The 16693-nt window shown below is 40.2% G+C and overlaps 1 protein-coding gene across 1 annotated transcript; it reads right to left on the bottom strand.

Annotated features, from left to right (window-relative positions):
• Positions 1–232: 232 nt before the first annotated feature.
• On the bottom strand, positions 233–15895 carry znf1035 (zinc finger protein 1035). The gene is made up of 3 exons (XM_010885004.5): positions 15380–15895; positions 9865–9930; positions 233–9649 (listed from the first exon to the last, which is right to left on the bottom strand). The coding sequence occupies exon 3, from the start codon at positions 9598–9600 to the stop codon at positions 1162–1164; it is 8439 nt and encodes a 2812-aa protein (XP_010883306.2). The 5' UTR covers positions 9601–9649; positions 9865–9930; positions 15380–15895; the 3' UTR covers positions 233–1161.
• Positions 15896–16693: the final 798 nt, after the last annotated feature.

The raw sequence follows: 16693 nt of genomic DNA, 5'->3' as shown, positions 1-16693 counted from the left end.
CAGAGAACTGGTCAGGGGTTTGAATACTTTTGCAAGGCACTGTATATCACATGGAGATTTAGGTGACAATGTTCGTTACTTGTAGCTTCCTGTTAGGAAAAACAAATGCAAGCATTTATCATTGGCAGTTCCATTTAGTAATTTATACATATTTAAATCAAATGTATGCCAGGATTTTATCCAACTTTTAAGCAAAACACACAATCACAAGCTAATTCAAATAAAGTTCTCAGAAAGAATACAACAAAACAACCAGTTTGTTGATTTATTTTAAATGTGTGAATGTCTATTGATTTAAATACCATTTATACAAAAGTAACAACTAATAAGAGGATACAATTATGTACAAATGTTGCCCATTAGTAGAATCTCATTAGTAGGAACATTTTTAGGATAAGGCATTTGAATGATACAGAATCTTTCTGAACAAAGTGAAAATAATCATACAACAGCACTGGTCAATGTCATGTCAAATACTACTAGGCTATATTATTATGTCATATTTACATGATATACAATGTTGTGGTTTACACATGTGGAACTTCATTTTTTTGAGAATAGTCATGTTTAATCAATATAGTCACATAAAAAATTTGATATTGTTGGGCTAAGTCAAAGCGACATCTTTAGAGAGTTAGAAAGTACAATGGACAAGCAAGGAGCAAACAAATACATTTGGATCTATAATGATTCATAAAGCTATAAATGACAGCCCCTTTCAGTTAATCAGGATTCCACTGTAAAAAGCTTACATTTGACAGTGTTTTGCAAATGTCAACTGTTATTGCATTTAGGGAACTCAAAACATTTGAACTATACCCAACTAATAGAACTGCCATTCTAACCAGATATTAACCAATCAGGGGAAGGAAATCTGTAAATATATCTTAAAACTTTTCACAAACCATGTAGTAGGCCAATTTTGTTTGAAAATACATGGAGTAAAACAAGATTCAGCAAGTGAGAGTCTTACTTTTTTGTTTTAAACTAGTAAGATGTAACTGAGAACATAAATTGCTTCTTCAAAGCAAACAGCACCAGAAATTAGAGTAATGAGCTAATTGGATAACAACCCAATCCGTGAGGCACTAGGCTGTTTCTATGACCACTGTCCAACTTTTCTTATTACATTTAGTTAGAAGGATTTTGAGTATAGTAAACTTATGGTCCAGCAGCATGAGTCTTTTGATGTTCCTCCAGAAGATGAGGGAAAGCAAATGCTTTGTCACACTCCGTGCATTCATACACAACTTGCCCAACATGACTTTCTTGGTGCTGCCTTAGAAGAGACAGCCGATTAAATGATTTGTAGCACATGTCACAACGGTGCTCTCCTCCAGATTCCTGTTCTGTGTGCACTTTCATATGCAATGACAGACTGTGTGACGAGGTTAATGTTTTGGGGCAAACAGAGCACTTGTACTGGCTTTCAGTGTCTGTGGATTTGAATGAGGGCTGGGCTCGTTCAGTGCCAAACTTATGTTGTCTTCTTTCATGGTCTCTGAGATATCTCTTCAAAGTAAAGGCCTTTCCACAAGACTGACACTTGAATGGTCGTTCATTGGGATGCTCTTTGTTTAGATGCTCCTGGAGACTACCACTGGAGGAGAATCGCTTTAAGCATACAGTACAATTAAAGAAGTCCTCCCCAACATCCACTTCTTCCTCTTCCTCCATTGATGTTCTACTTGACGAATTTGGATGTTCATGGTCTGTAACAGCACTTTGCCTGTGAGCACAGTGGTGCTGGCGGAAAGGATCACTACCCAAGAAGCTCTTACCACACTCAGTGCACTCATATTGTGTTGCAGGAGTTAAATGGCTTCGCTCATGTTCAGCGAGCTTGCTTTTGGTGGGGAATGTCAAGTCACAAACACTGCATGTATTCATGTTCTCTGAGTGTACTGAAAGATGACTTGCCAGTTCCAATGCATGGGCAAACCTGTGAGGACAAATTGGGCATTTGTAAATTGTTCTCTTCTCTGCATCAGTTTCCCCAGAATGTGTCACAGAGACTCCCTTCAGAGTTTCTGCTGCTGCCTCATCATCACCATGGGTCTTTAAATGGCTGACAAAATTATGACGATAATTGAAATTCATGCGGCATTGATTGCAACGATATACATATGATTGTGGTAGTTGGTAGTGACTAAGCTGGTGCTTGTTTAAGTGAGATGCATGCAAGAAATGCTTGTTACATTCTTGGCATGTATATGGTCGCTCTCTAGCAGCCATGCAGCCATGCTCTGACAGTTGTTCTGGATCTTTAAAACGTTCATTGCAAACCCCACAGCGATATTTCAGTTGTTCTATTGCAGTGGCTGTAGGAGAGGGGGATGCTGTCTTCCTCTCAGGTTGAAGGAGAAGTGGTGGAACATCATCGGTCTCAGTGTGTATTTTCCGGTGCTCTGCCCGACTTATCTTGCAAGAGAAGGTGCGATCACATATATCACAAGGGAAATTGTCATCGCGGTGGCTGGCCATGTGTTCCGCCAGCTGTGAGGGCCCTCTGAAGCTGAGTGGGCACTTTGAACAACGGTGTTGACGGCTCTTTCCATGTGTATGTTTGTGTTTGCGTAAGGCAAAGAGTGAGACAAAGCCTCTACCACATGTTTGACACTGATATTCAGACTTATGGCTTCGTAGGTGTTGTTGCAGTTGTCCTGCCTGGAAAAAACATTTGCCACATTCAGCACATTCATGAGGCTTTTCACCTAGGTGACAGCGCTGATGATCTTCAAGGCTTTCTGACGTAGTGAATGTTTTGCCGCATACATGGCAAGGGAAGTAGTCTGCGGAGTCAGAATCATTATCCTCACTGGCATCATTTTCATCCTCATCATTATTTGCATTACTTTCTCCATCCTCATCAACTTCCATGTCAAAGTCATCTTGTACCACAGCTTCTTTTTCCTTTACGAATCGATCAACATTGACTTTCTTCTCAGTTTGATGCTTCATCCTGATATGTTTAACAAGTGAACTTCTGATTGAATAGTTCTTGTTACACACATGGCATGTATAAATTAGTTCCTTTGGATGAGCTTGGCTTTGATGATTTTCCAAAGACTGACTGGTCCAAAATCTTTGTTGACACTCTTTGCAAACAAATGGTCTATTTGGGTCATGGCAGGTTCTATGGATGTCAAGGTCAGAAGAATAGTGAAATGTCTGTGGGCATTCTGGGCAAGAATATGTCTTCTCATTCCAGTGGACTCTCGTATGCCTTGCAAGGTCTGCAAGATTAGCAAATGTCTTACCACACTTCTGGCAAGATTTCTTTTTTCTTTCCAGCTCTTCTCGCCCATGATCCTCTAAATGGCTAATGAGCAGAAGGCCATCAGTGAAACTTTTATCACACTCTGAGCACTGGTACTTGTTTCCTGGGATTTGTTGACCACTATTTTTTCTTTCAGTGGAAGAGCTTCCTTTTCCTTGATTTCCAGAGAAATTCTGCAGGGTTAAATCTTTCAAGTCATCTTTGCAGGAGAAATTAGTCTGCAAGACTCCAGTGCCTGTTGTTTTGGAACCTTGGTTGAAAACTAGGACAGTCTCTTTAAGAGCAGGATCCATCTCTGAAGTAATTAATGTGTCAGTTTGGCCTTCTCTGTTGATGCCCATAAGTCTACATTTCCTTATGTGTGTCCGATAGAAGTTTTTGTTCCAAAAGCCTTTCTTGCATTTCTTGCAGTTGAAAGGGTGCTGTCCTAAATGTGTATGCATGTGCCTGGCAAAGCCACCCTTATTTCCAAAGTGCATGTTGCATTGTGGGCACTCAATAGGTTTCATCATATCATTATGTATATCACAGTCTTGATCAAGCAAGACGTTATCACTCTGCTGAGTGTCACCATATTCTTCATCCACAGGCTCCTCTTTTATGTTCACTTTGCTGGACAACTGCTCCTGTAGAGATGAATCCGGAGAGGTTGTTTCTTCACTGTGTGTGTTGAGAAAGTGCTCCTGGAGTTGTGAAAACAACAAGAACCGTGAACTGCAATTGGCACAGGAAAACCCTTTAGGTGGACTGCGAGCAGTGGAATCATTTCGACTACAGGCAGGTGATTTGGATTTGATAACACACGTCTGTTGATGGTTGCCAAGTTTGTCTTGAGAAAACACATCACCACACCTGTCACAAAGCACTGTGTCAAGGGTTTCTCCTTTACACTTGTTCAAATGGCGCTGCAGGTAGTCCCTACGGATAAATCTCTCACCACAACTGGCACAGCCAAATGGTTTCTCCCCTGTATGCAAACGTGTGTGTACCCTCAATTGCTCACCACTTTTGAAAAGGCGAGGGCAGAAGGTACATTTGAATTTGCGTTTGTCCTTATACTGCAGCTGGATCCTTTGTAGAAGTCGATTTGTCTCTCGAGATGGTGGGCTTATAACATTTTGTGTTTCTGAATGCTGAGTTTTTGCAAACATTCTTTGACATGCACCAACACTTTTATGCCTCTTAAGTGATTTTTCATGAGTGAATGAACTGCCACAGTGGTTGCAGCCAACTGTTCTTACAGCATGCAACATGGCATTATGTCTGGCCATATTGCTGTGAGTGGGGAAGCTTTTTGAACATATACTGCAATAAAACAATGGTTTCTTTTCTGAATCAGTATTGTCCAGGTTATTTTGCCAGCCTCTTCCAACATCTGCAAGACTTATTTTGGCAATGCGAACCTCTAGACGTTGTCTTTTCCCTTTGCAGCGACTCTGGTGTAGTTTTAAATGATCATGTCTGGAGAAACAGCTGTCACATGCTTTACAGCGATATGGCTTGACGTCAGTATGTGTTAGGATGTGCCGTCTTAAGTTTCGGGATTTCATAAATGTTTTTGTGCAGATGTTGCACTTATATTCACCTTCAACCTCTCTAACACTGGCACTTGGTGGCTTTTGTCTGTTAACACCATCACAGAAGGCTTCATGCTGCAAGCATCGTGACTGTGTTGTATAGCTGTGACCACAGTGCATGCATGGATATGATTTTTCTCCAGTGTGTGACCCAATATGTCTGAGGAGATAACTTCTGTACCTGAACTTGCTTGGACAATGGGGGCATTTGTGCTGCAGTTTATCCCTGCTACTCGTCCTAATTTCTGTAGTCCTTTTTTGCAACAGTTTGTCAAAGTTGCAAGTCTTCTCATGGACATTGTAATCATCACTCCTTGTAAAGTACTTTCCACAATTCCTGCAAAAATGCATTTTTGAGTTCCCAGAACTGGTATTTTCTTGCATGCGCTTTACAGTGTTGCAAGTCCTTTCATGGACATTTCTGTTATAATCCTTAGAAAATTTCCTCCCACAGTTTCGACAAGGATGTAAGATAGTGCCTACCGATTCCGTAGGTTTGACGTTTGAGCCTTTGCAAAGTCGTTCATGTAACTTCCGCTTATGTCTATAGCATTTACCACATTTTGGACATGGGATAACTGTATTTTGCATGTGGCCATTGTGGTGTGTCAATAAACGAGGTACTTTTTCAAATTCCCGAGGACAGTATGAACATTTGTATACTTTCTTTATACTTGTTACCAAAGATTTTGATGAAACATCTTCACTCTCTTTGCTAGTGTTTATTGCTTGCTTCCTTTGTGCACATTTTTCATGGTGCAACAGGAGATATTCTTTTCGATGAAATGGTGTGCCACAACTCAGACAGGTAAATGGTTTCTCCCCAGTATGAATGCGTATATGGCGTACCAAAGATGTGCGGGCAGAGAAGTGGCGTTTACAAAATGGACAACGACTTGAAGAAGACTCTGATAGATGGTTTAAGCAGTGACTACTCAGTTCTGAGGCACTGGGTAAGACCTCTGGACATAAGGGGCACCCCAACTCCTTTTCCGTCTCTTTGATTGATGGCAAGGACTCAAGCGGCTGAGCTATTGGAGAGTGGCTATTTTGTTTCTCTTTAAGTGGCCGCTCTTGCTTAAGTTTATGATGTGATGCCATGTGTCGGAGAAGATATACTGGGTACTGAAACTGCGACGGGCAGTCTGGGCACTGAAGCATGCCCCTTTTGATGTGTGTTTGCCTGTGTTGAATCAATTCCCCAATTGTAGGAAGTATCTTTTTGCAAACAGTACATTGTATCCTTCGCTGGTGCACTTTTTTATGAGTGACAAGATAGACTTCTTTGCTAAAACGTTTCCCACATTCCAGGCAGCGGTATGGTTTATCACCCCTGTGCATACTATGGATGTGTTTCTTCAGTGGATATTTTGCGTTGAACATCTTTCCACAGAAGCAACAGGGAAAATGCTGGATGCTGACTTCACTGGAAAGTGGATTGTTTTTAGGCTCCTCAACACTTTCCTTGGATTGTTTTGAAATAGGAGCTAAGTTAGAATATCTGAACTGCACCTTTTTCCCAGGATTTTCAAGCAAGGTATGTTTTCTCATGTGTCTGTACCTACCAGAAGAATAAGCATAAACAGACGGACAGTAATTGCATTTGAAGCCCCACTTACTTTGATTCAGTGCTTTTTTTATTCGAGGATTTGTATTTTTTCCTTTTGGTTCAACCACTTTCTGGCGTTCAGCTTTTGTCCTTGAAGTCTCATTGTGCATATATTCCTTGAGGCATACCAGTCTTATATGTCTATGTCGGTTAGAAGCATTACTAAATGTGGTGGTGCAAAAGGGGCATCTAAATTTCATGTTAACTTTCCCAGAGCTTCCCTGTATGTAGTCTTTAATGCATTGCTCGCGCAAATGGCGGAACCGGTTGTTGGAATATTTAAAAAGGCGTGGGCAAAGAGGGCACTTACATGTCTCAGCTCCATTGCATCTTCTCTTGTGCCTGCTAAAATTGCTTGAATTACTGAATGTCATCTGGCATGTTTGACACTTAAATCTATTTGTGTTTTGAAACTTAGACCTAATATTATGTGACCTAGTTTTTGTATGGTGTACATTGTATCCATGTTTGTACAGTTTTGCACTGGTTGCAAAGCTTTTACCACAAAGACGACAAACATGCTCATTGCAAATGTCCACCAGCTTCACAAAGCAATCTGGAAGATTGGCATAGGGGCTGTCTGGTGGGAGGCCATTTGGATTTACAGTTCCCGTTTTGTGATTGCGGTTATGTGGAATTGTATCAATCCGTTTTTTTACAGGATTTTGTGGAGTCATATCAATCTGTTGTTTTAAAATATCTTGTGGAGTTGTATCAATCGTTTTTTTACTAGGATCTTGTGGAGTTGTATCAATCTGTTGTTTTAAAAGTTCTTGTGGAGTTGTATCAATTGTTTTTTTACGAGGCTCTTGTGGCGCTGTATCAATCTGTGGTTTTAAAAGATCTGGTGGAGCTGTATCAATCGTTTTTTTACATGGATCTTGTGGAGTTTTACCAATCTGTTTTTTAAGAGGATCTTGTGAACGCCGGCATCGCTTGGTACTTATATGCCTGTTTAGATTACCTCTTTGTGAAAAGTAAGCACCACACCTTTTACACTTGTGCTCAGTTTTAGCCGAATGGCTTTGCACATGCTTGTTATAATCACACAGTCTGTGAAATGTCTGTCTGCAATATCTACACTTGTGAAAATCATGCCCAGTTGATTTTACTTTCTGTAGTTTAGTATTAGAAGTGCGTGGTGTGTTTTCACCAATAACACCGCACTGATGTCGCTTTGTTACAATATCATGTGTCAAAAAAGTACCACAAGACTGACAGAAATGAAATTTGTTCTCAGAGTGGTTAGAATGATGGTGCTCAATTAGATGGTCTATACTTTCCGTTGTCTTTTGACACTCTGTACAGTAATAGAATCCATTGCTGACATTTTTCAGTTTAGAGGTCTTGAGTATTACAATTGGGTGCAGGCGTTTCCTCATACTCAGAGAGGATTTTAACCGAACTGCCTGGTCTTCAAAAACCATTTCATCTTCAATATTATCAACAGAGGAATCTCCTTCCTTGTGGTGAAATTCAGATGAGTGAATAAACCCGTTTTCACCCTTTTCCTGATTGTCCTTGGGGTAACTAACAGAATCTTCAAATGATAATGGTTCACTGTAGCATTCACTTAGAACAAGGGGTTCTTGCTCATCTCCAGTGAATACTTTTTGGATTGGCTTCTTTACATTTTCAAGACCAGTTCTCACGTGGTCTGGTGCCTCTATTGGGTGCATTATATTCTGTCGAGAGGCCTGGCCCTCTTTCAAACAAGACAATACATCCGACTCATCCATAGGTCTTAGCCACTCATTTTCAATACAGGACTTTTGTTCGATTCCAGAGTTGGTCAGACCTAAGCAACGTTCTAAAAAATCAAAACTACTGCGATCTTCTTTGCTTTGAATTGGACAAATGGAATCCCTTTCACTTTTCACACAAGTTGAGTTTGTAGTTTGAGTGCCACTTCCTACAATTTTCTGAAATCTAGTTTTTAACGATCGATTTTCTGGGAATTCCAAACAGGTTTGATTGGTATTCCCAAGGTCTAATCCACAAATACCAGAAAAACCTGTGCTACCATTTTCAAAGTCATCACCAGCATCATTTGAGTCATTATCCCTAACTGAATCCTGATATTCAAGGGCACAGGTATTATCACTCAACTTGTTTGCAGCATCTTGAACATTAGTGGTATTGATACCCAATGAGTCTATACTTCCTTGAGATAATGAATACATCTCTTCTAACCTCTCTGTTATTATGGTTCCTTCATTTTGATCCTGTAGGCTGCTGACATTTGAGTATCGATCCTCTTCTTCCAAACAAACATCTTTTCTTGCTTCATCATCTAGTTTCTCTTTTCTCTTGCTCTGAGAGGAAGTCTGGTTTTCTAGGGAACCGGATGGAGTCTGTGCATGTTGACCATCTTTCACCACACACATTTTGTCTTTCTCCTCCTGTGTTCCTCCATCCAGATGATCCTCATCTCCCTCGTCCTCTGAAACAGATAGGCTTTCTGGAGCACTTGAGTCCTCAGAGTATTCATCCTCTAGCATCATGAATGTGTCCTTTTCCTTCCCTGCTGGTTTTTGATCCTCTTCTACCACACGCTCTGAAGCAGACAGTCTTTGTGGAACAGATGAATTTTCCTTGTTGTCATCTGCATCCAGCGGCTTATCATTTGAAATATTACATTTTTCACAAGAAGGATCTGCACTTTTAACATCTGACTCGGAGCAGCTACTAACATCAGAGTATTCCTCCGGAATGGAAGGTTTCAATAAGTCAAATTTTTGTTTAAGATCATGGGAGTTTAAATCTTCCCCTGAATCTGAGAGACAATGACTGGAACTGGCTGGTCTATCTAGGGCAAAGAGGCTGTTGCTTGTGTGTTTGAACAGATCTCCATGATGTGCTGGCTGACCCTCATCTTGCCAAAGAACATCATCAAAGTATTTCTGTTGTACAAACTCAGAACTAGTATTGGAATTTGAGAAAATACTTGAACTCATATTCAAGTCAGAGGTCTTTTCTGGTGAAGCCACAGTGTTGGACATGTCATTATGCTCAATGAGGCTTTCAAGGTGGTGTGCCAAACTCTCTTCTGAATCCAAGGGCACATTCAAAGACCTTGAATCTGATGACAATGGCTGAAGTTTATGAAAACAAGCATTCCACCCTTGAGCCATGCTCCAACTCCAGAGGCAACCTTAAACAACGGTTTACTAACACCCAATCCTGAAAGAGAACAAATATATGGCATATAGTATGTGTATTCAATGGTGGCACCTGCAGTTCATTTAAACAAAGTGGTACAAATGGATATTCATGATCAAACAAACTGTACAAAGAAAGGTTACAATGAAGATTAGGGCACATTTCTAGATCTGTAACAAATGCTGTTTTTCTTATGTTTATTTTTTGCATGCAAAATAACAGAAACAAATACTCACCACCCTCTTTGGCATGTGTGCGTGGGATCCAAGATGGTATGGATCAGGTTATATTCACTCAGGAAGCTAGAAAATAAAACGTAAAGGTAGCTCTAAATTTGAAAGTAACCATCTGTCCAACTGTCACTAAATGTAACAATTTTTGAAGGGCCCAATGCCATTGGAACCGTGGCACATGAGTCTCTGTTGACAAAATAAGCCTGGTCTGTCACTAATGCAAAAAATAGTCAAATCAACAAAATGTTGTATACATGTTGAAAACACTGTCAAGACTCAACATATGCAAGAACATTCCTATTGGCCACACAGTGGCGATATAACAGACACGTTTATGGGCACCTGCTCACATACATTCATATCAATATTTGTGAGTAGGGGACCAAAACCATCACACTCAAAAAAACAAACCAGTACCCCTTCATCAGAGGAAAACAATGGTAATGGAGAGAATTAAACTCAGTTTGTCATAGGCATGGCATGTTCATATTTTTAAATAAAGAGTCAATTCGTTTTAGCACTTATGGTGACCCTCATGTTGATGCTTGGCAAAGAGGATGGAGCGACTTCCTGCCTGTTGGACTCCGGGGTTGACCTCGGATTAGCCTCTTAAACCAGGCCTAGATTGTCACTACGCTTAGGGAATACCTACATGAATTTTGTTGCAAAGGGGTGGGAAAGATTTTCTTCAGTAATGTCTCAGAACACATTAACCCAATCAAATGCATTGCTTGGAGGGACTTCTACAGGTGCTCACAAGAATAATGCCATCAGTGCAACAGTAGCTAGTTGTTAATATTGCAACAAAATCACCATATAAAACCCCATCCAAATCTGTGGATGTATATTGCACTTTTGGTGGACCATATCAGTCTTTGAGAAACAAACAGAACCTTTTCCTAGGGTGTTGTAATAGTGACTAGACTACATACTCGCTTTGGAAGATATAATAGGACCCGTAATGCTAAATGAATTATTAGCGGTTTTGTGAGGGAAAAAAGCCAATTCTAAACTCTGAACGTAAAAAGGTGGCGCGGCAATCTCAACCCCCAGATGTACCAAAATATTTTTGCCTAACAAATGTTCTTGTCCCTTTTGTTTTCACCTGCGTATGCTGCTGCGATTCTTTTTGCATTCTGAACACAAACCTGATCCTCGATTATTGAAATCAGAGGAGAAACCACTAGTGTCATTGACTTGTCCATTTTCAAATTCAATTAATCTGAGAATGTAAGCCATGCTTGATGAATTGAACTTTTACCACAGGAAGGCATGTTGTAGTTGTAATGGCTTTATTGAATGTTATGAATAGAGCACAGTTCTTCCAAAACATAATTACACTTTTCCTCTTCTGATATCTTGGAAATGTGTTGTATCTAGTTTGAGGAAATGGTGAAACCAAGCTTAGCCTGCCTTCAACAAGCCTGTGAGTGGAGGTTTTTTGAAAACTAACATCCAATAGAAATCTTGCTGCTGTAAGGCAGCGACATAATTTAATAGGCACGCTTCCAGACCTCCAAGGAAAGAAGCCCAGAAGAGATTGGAGGTATGGCCTCACTAGACTAACCTAAGGTAGGACAACAGTGTCAATGGACCTGCCCGCCTCAGCTCCAAGGTTTTACGCTGCTATATTATTGTGACGGGGTGTAGATTCAGTTCACCTTCTCACTTGTAAATCTAAGGAATTTGTTATCAAAATGTTCCTTGTGTCCTGCTCTGTTTATACTTAGGAGGGCATGAGCCCTTGGACCACACCTCAAGACTACCAGGCCCTGGTTCTGTTGCAGATGAAGCAGCTGACGTTACCTGATGATTTCTGTTGCCACTCCACTGACCATTCCTCCCCACCAATTGTCCCGGTCCTTGTCTATCTGGACATGCTGTAGACTTGGATTATGCTTTACAGACTCTGGACACAGCCCTCATGCATATATTAATTATTACAATTTGTACTCTTAATATGTTCACCTGGCACAGCCAGAAGAGGACTGGCCACCTCTCAGAGCCTGGTTCCTTGCTAGTTTTCAGCCCTTTTAGTTAGTTTTTCCTAGCTAGCCACTGTGCACCAACCTGTTATTGGTTGTTCTTTGGGATTTCACACTAGGTGTTTTGTGAAAGCACATTGTGACAACTGCTGGTGTAAAAGGGCTTTAAAAAATACATTTGAATGATTGATTGATTTGAATGACTGAGCAAAACCCTTTTTCCTCATGGTTCTTTCCCATCCCTCTGGTGAACTATTGTGTTAGCGTGCAGTTTTGCTTTTCTTTTGAAAGACAGCACCTACCCTAACCGTATTATCTACCACCGCAACATATTATTAGCTATTTAACAGACCTACCTTATTTGGTGCTTTAGCTTGCCCATCTCATTATGACACAGTTATTACAATACTTTTAAATGGACAAAAAAATGCATTTCTTTCAAAAACATTTCTACGTGGACCCCAAACTTTCGAACGGTAGTGTATATATGGATACTGTCCAACTGTAAAATGTTTCATATGACTTAATGAGCAAATTAAATGTCCCAATAAACTTAAATTGAAACATATCAACACTTTTTAAATCCACCTAAGAATGCTAACTGTGTCAGGGTCTGGAAAGCTTGTGAGGATAGAGGGCAAAATTGACGCAGCATGAAAGAAAACGTGTTGCGAAAGGCCTTGGAATCGGGAAAATACCCACCTTCGAGCATGTCAGTGAGCTCCAAACAAGCAGCCAAATCCACACTAAAGTGGCTTAAAAAATAAAAAGGTCAATGTCCTGGTGTGGCCCAGTCATAGCCCGGACCGGCATCCAATTGAGAAAATATAGTGCATTCGGAATATATTCAGATCCCTCCAATTTTTCAACATTTTGTTAAGTTACAGCCTTATACTATAATTGATTATATTACTTAATTTGCACACAATATCCCATAATAACCAAGCAAAAACTGGCTTTCAGAAAGTTTAGCAAATTAATTGAAAAATTAAATCTAGTATTAACTACACACCTAGAACATGTTCCTGACAGGACTCACTGCAGCTGCTGGGCTTCCCAGATCCAGTCGTTATTACGTTTATCCTCATGAATGTCCAGATTTTGCTGAATGCCGATAGGCTACAACAAGTCAATTAAACGGCACACAACAGAGACTTATTTCAGAACGAACGACAGTGACTGATATCCACCGTGGGAAAATGTGATTACTGAAGTTCAACATGTTGGAGAACAAGTCCGTAGCGAACCTGCCAGACAAGAGGGAAATGTGTGGTATAGTGACAAAAATGTTTGGATACAATTGCGCTCATGTGATGAACAAAGATCAATGAAAGGGAAGTTTGACATTAGGCTAGGCCTAACTTACATTACCAATTTTGAAAACATATTTAGTAGAAAATAATATTACTATTTGTTAAGCACAATTTTGTTATATAACCCTATACAATTTCAGTAGTACACACTTTTTTGAGTGATGGATTACACCATCCCCATGTCCTCAGCAGTGGACTAATACAGGTGGGAATCAGATTTTATATTGCCATGAAACTGCTGACTAAAATAATCTTAGTCTACCAACAGCCTACTGACCAAACAATTGACTAGTCAACTAAATGGGGTCAGCCCTAGCTGTGCGCATGTTTTCCATCGACAGGAACTGGGAGACTAGTCAGAAACCATGCAAAGATTAATGAAGCAAAGTTATGACAGATCCTTGATGAAAATCTGTTCCACAGTGCTCAGGACCTCAGACTAGGGTGAACATTCACCTTAACAGAGGACAACCACCGCAAGCAAACAGCCAAGTCAATGCAGGAGTGGCGTCAGAACAAGTCTCTGAATGTCCTTGAGTGGCTTGAACCCAATCAACGACACATGAAAATGGCAGTGTAGCAATCTAACCTGACAGAGCTTGAGAACATCCGCAAGAAACAATGTAAGAAACTCCCCAAAAACGGGTGTGCCAAGCTTGCAGCACCCTCCCCAATAAGACCCGAGGCTAAAATCACTGTCAAAGATGCATCAACAAATCTACTGAATGAAAGGGTCTTTTATAAATGTGCAAATACTTTAAACAATTTAAATGATTATTAAAACAATTTGTCATTATGGGATATTCTGTTTAGATTGCTGAGGGGGAAAAAACTAAAATTCTATATATTTTTGAATAAATACATAACATCATAAAATGTAAAGGAGCCTGAATACTTCCTGAATGCAATGTGTGTAAAGAGTAGAACATTGCTGTTCACCAAATGTCATCACCCAACTTGATGAAGCTTGAACAATTTTAAAAGAAGGCTGGACAACAATTGTTGTATACTGATGTGGAAACTGCTAGAGATTTATTCAGACAGACCCATGTGTTTAATCCCCCCAAAAGGTGCATCTACCAAATATTGACTAAAAAGGGGTAAATACTTATGAAATCAATTATTTTCTGTTTTGCATTTGTAATTAATTCTGAAAAACAAGATTTTCACTTCAACATTATGGACTTTGTTGATCAGTGGCCAAAACTCCTAATTAAATGTTGATTTGATGTTGTAACATAATAAAAAGTGAAAAGGTCCAAGTGGGTGAACACTATTGAGAGCCAGTGTAGGTGTTGTATGTTCAGACCAAAGTTCCTCAACTCCCTGTTCACTGTACAATTTCTAGTGTGGCAAACAGCAAAAGAACCAAGAAAAGTAGTTTGTGGGTGAATTTGACTGAAAGATACTCTATCTGGTTGAAACTTCAGCTCGTCCACACATTGCTGCTGAATTATTTTGCTGTACTATATGCTAATACAGTTTACTGGGAGTTGAAATACAAAATTAATCATTTTATAGCTAAATTAGACTTGTGAAAACCAAACAACTTTGCTTCACAGGCCCCATAAAATATAATTCAGCCAGAATATGTACTGCGGGCAAATCTAAGGAATGTCTTACAGTCCGCGTGCAATAGCATTACTGTAACACCTACATGTAGGATGCATTCTGTAGTACAACATCCACTCGCCTCTCTCAACCTCCCTAATACAGAGGAAACGTAAAGACATCTTACTACATTGACTAAAGTTACTTAGATAACTGTCGACAACACTCAATACATTTAATGCTTGCTAACTTGAACTACAAACAACATCAAGCATTTATTTATTTAAAGGGGTAATAACAGTTCACCAAAGTGCTATCTAGCTACAATAGTTTGTTAATGAACTGCTGATTAACGTTAGCACCTTATTAGATACTAAACGGGTTGGACCGTGCAGGTGAAGCGACAGTGAGTGACGTCAGGAAGAAGAATAACGTCTAAAGACTCATGCATAACGTTAGCCAAACAATAAACAAAATAAGGTCAACTCGCAATGAGCATGCTCTCGTGTCAGTGGAACTGGTTGTTCATTGCAACAATTCATGTGTAAACGTTATTTTGGCTACTGTCATTTACTGCCTCAAAGCAGGCTATCTAGCTGGAAAGCTAACCAGCTAGCATACAAACCACAATGGCTTCTTATCAAGAACTCAATTCAGAACCGCACTCACCAGGCAATGCCGTTTTGCGTGCCGCCTTCTCTTTGTCCGGCTGTCCACTATCCCACCGTGGTTTAACTACTCAAGTAGTCATTCCAGTGAATACACCAACCATTAAAAACATTTCGTTGGTTTAATAATAAAAAAAACGTTTTATTTTTTCTCCTTGTTTTTCTCTCTTCAGCTCATCACACAATGTGCCCGTATGTATGCCCGAACCCCGGGAACATTATGACTCCCCACCATAGAACCAATGAAAAGGAAGGAGAACCTCGCAAGAACCCGCCCTAGACGTTCTATTCCTGCGCAGTACAGCTTTTGCGCACATCCTGCCGCGTGCATCAAGGTTTCTGTGGACGGTTGCTGCTGCTGCTGCTGCTGCTGCTCCTCCTCCTTCTGCGGAAAGTGCCATGACTCCCTTTGCTCAAAGTAAGCAGTGCAGAAGAGTCTGCTTGTAATCTGCTTTAACTCGGCTCACTGGTGCTGTTCTCACAACCAATGTGTTATGTGGAAACCTGAGGGAGTATTACTTTAGGTTGGTTAGTGTGGTTTACAAAGCAGAACAACTATCAGCAGCCTGCCTTAGATGTGTCCTGGATTGCTGCTCCCTGTAGTGGCCACCATCTTGATTGCAAAAAGCAAGCAGGACTCAAGGATCAAAATGGTGGCCTTTTTTTAAAGGGCTAAAACAACAGCACCACTGTCACTATGTAAAGTCAAATTGGAAAATTAGATAATTGTCAAGTAAGGACAATATTTAAATTAGAATTTGTTACAAAAAATCTTAGAAGGTATACCACCCATCTCTACAAGCAAGTTAAGCCTATGTTAGGTCTATATAACAGTCATCATTCAGACCATGACTCCAATTTGCCACCCTTTGGGCCATTTTGGACAATGGTTATTCCCAAACCAACTGCAAATCCATTATCTTTAAACAAAGCAATATTTTGAAACGGTGCTATTGAAGGTCACCGTCATTGGTTATCAAGTCCTCTGAGGCTATGAGGGTGTTGTAAGGGATCAGCTGTAGGCTACACCACTTCCTGAAGGACAAACAAGTTATTCCCTCATGTGAAGAATTAATGTGTCAAATCCAGGTAATAACAGTTGACATGGTCCAAACTAGGCAACTACAGAAACTCCGTTCATACAAGTTGTTGAATGCGTTTCAGCATCAGTTGCCAGTAGGTGGCCATTGTACTGCAGCACTTCCGTCCAGAAAAGGCATTCATTGCTCAAATCCCTAGCATGTCCCAAGAGTATGGGCATCATGAGGGACACTGAACAAATCTCTTTTTGCATCACCTGGTGTACCAGATTGTT

This window comes from Esox lucius, chromosome 20, assembly GCF_011004845.1.
Source record: "Esox lucius isolate fEsoLuc1 chromosome 20, fEsoLuc1.pri, whole genome shotgun sequence".
Taxonomy (NCBI): Eukaryota; Metazoa; Chordata; class Actinopteri; order Esociformes; family Esocidae; genus Esox; species Esox lucius.
This window is presented reverse-complemented; position numbering and strand designations above follow the sequence as displayed.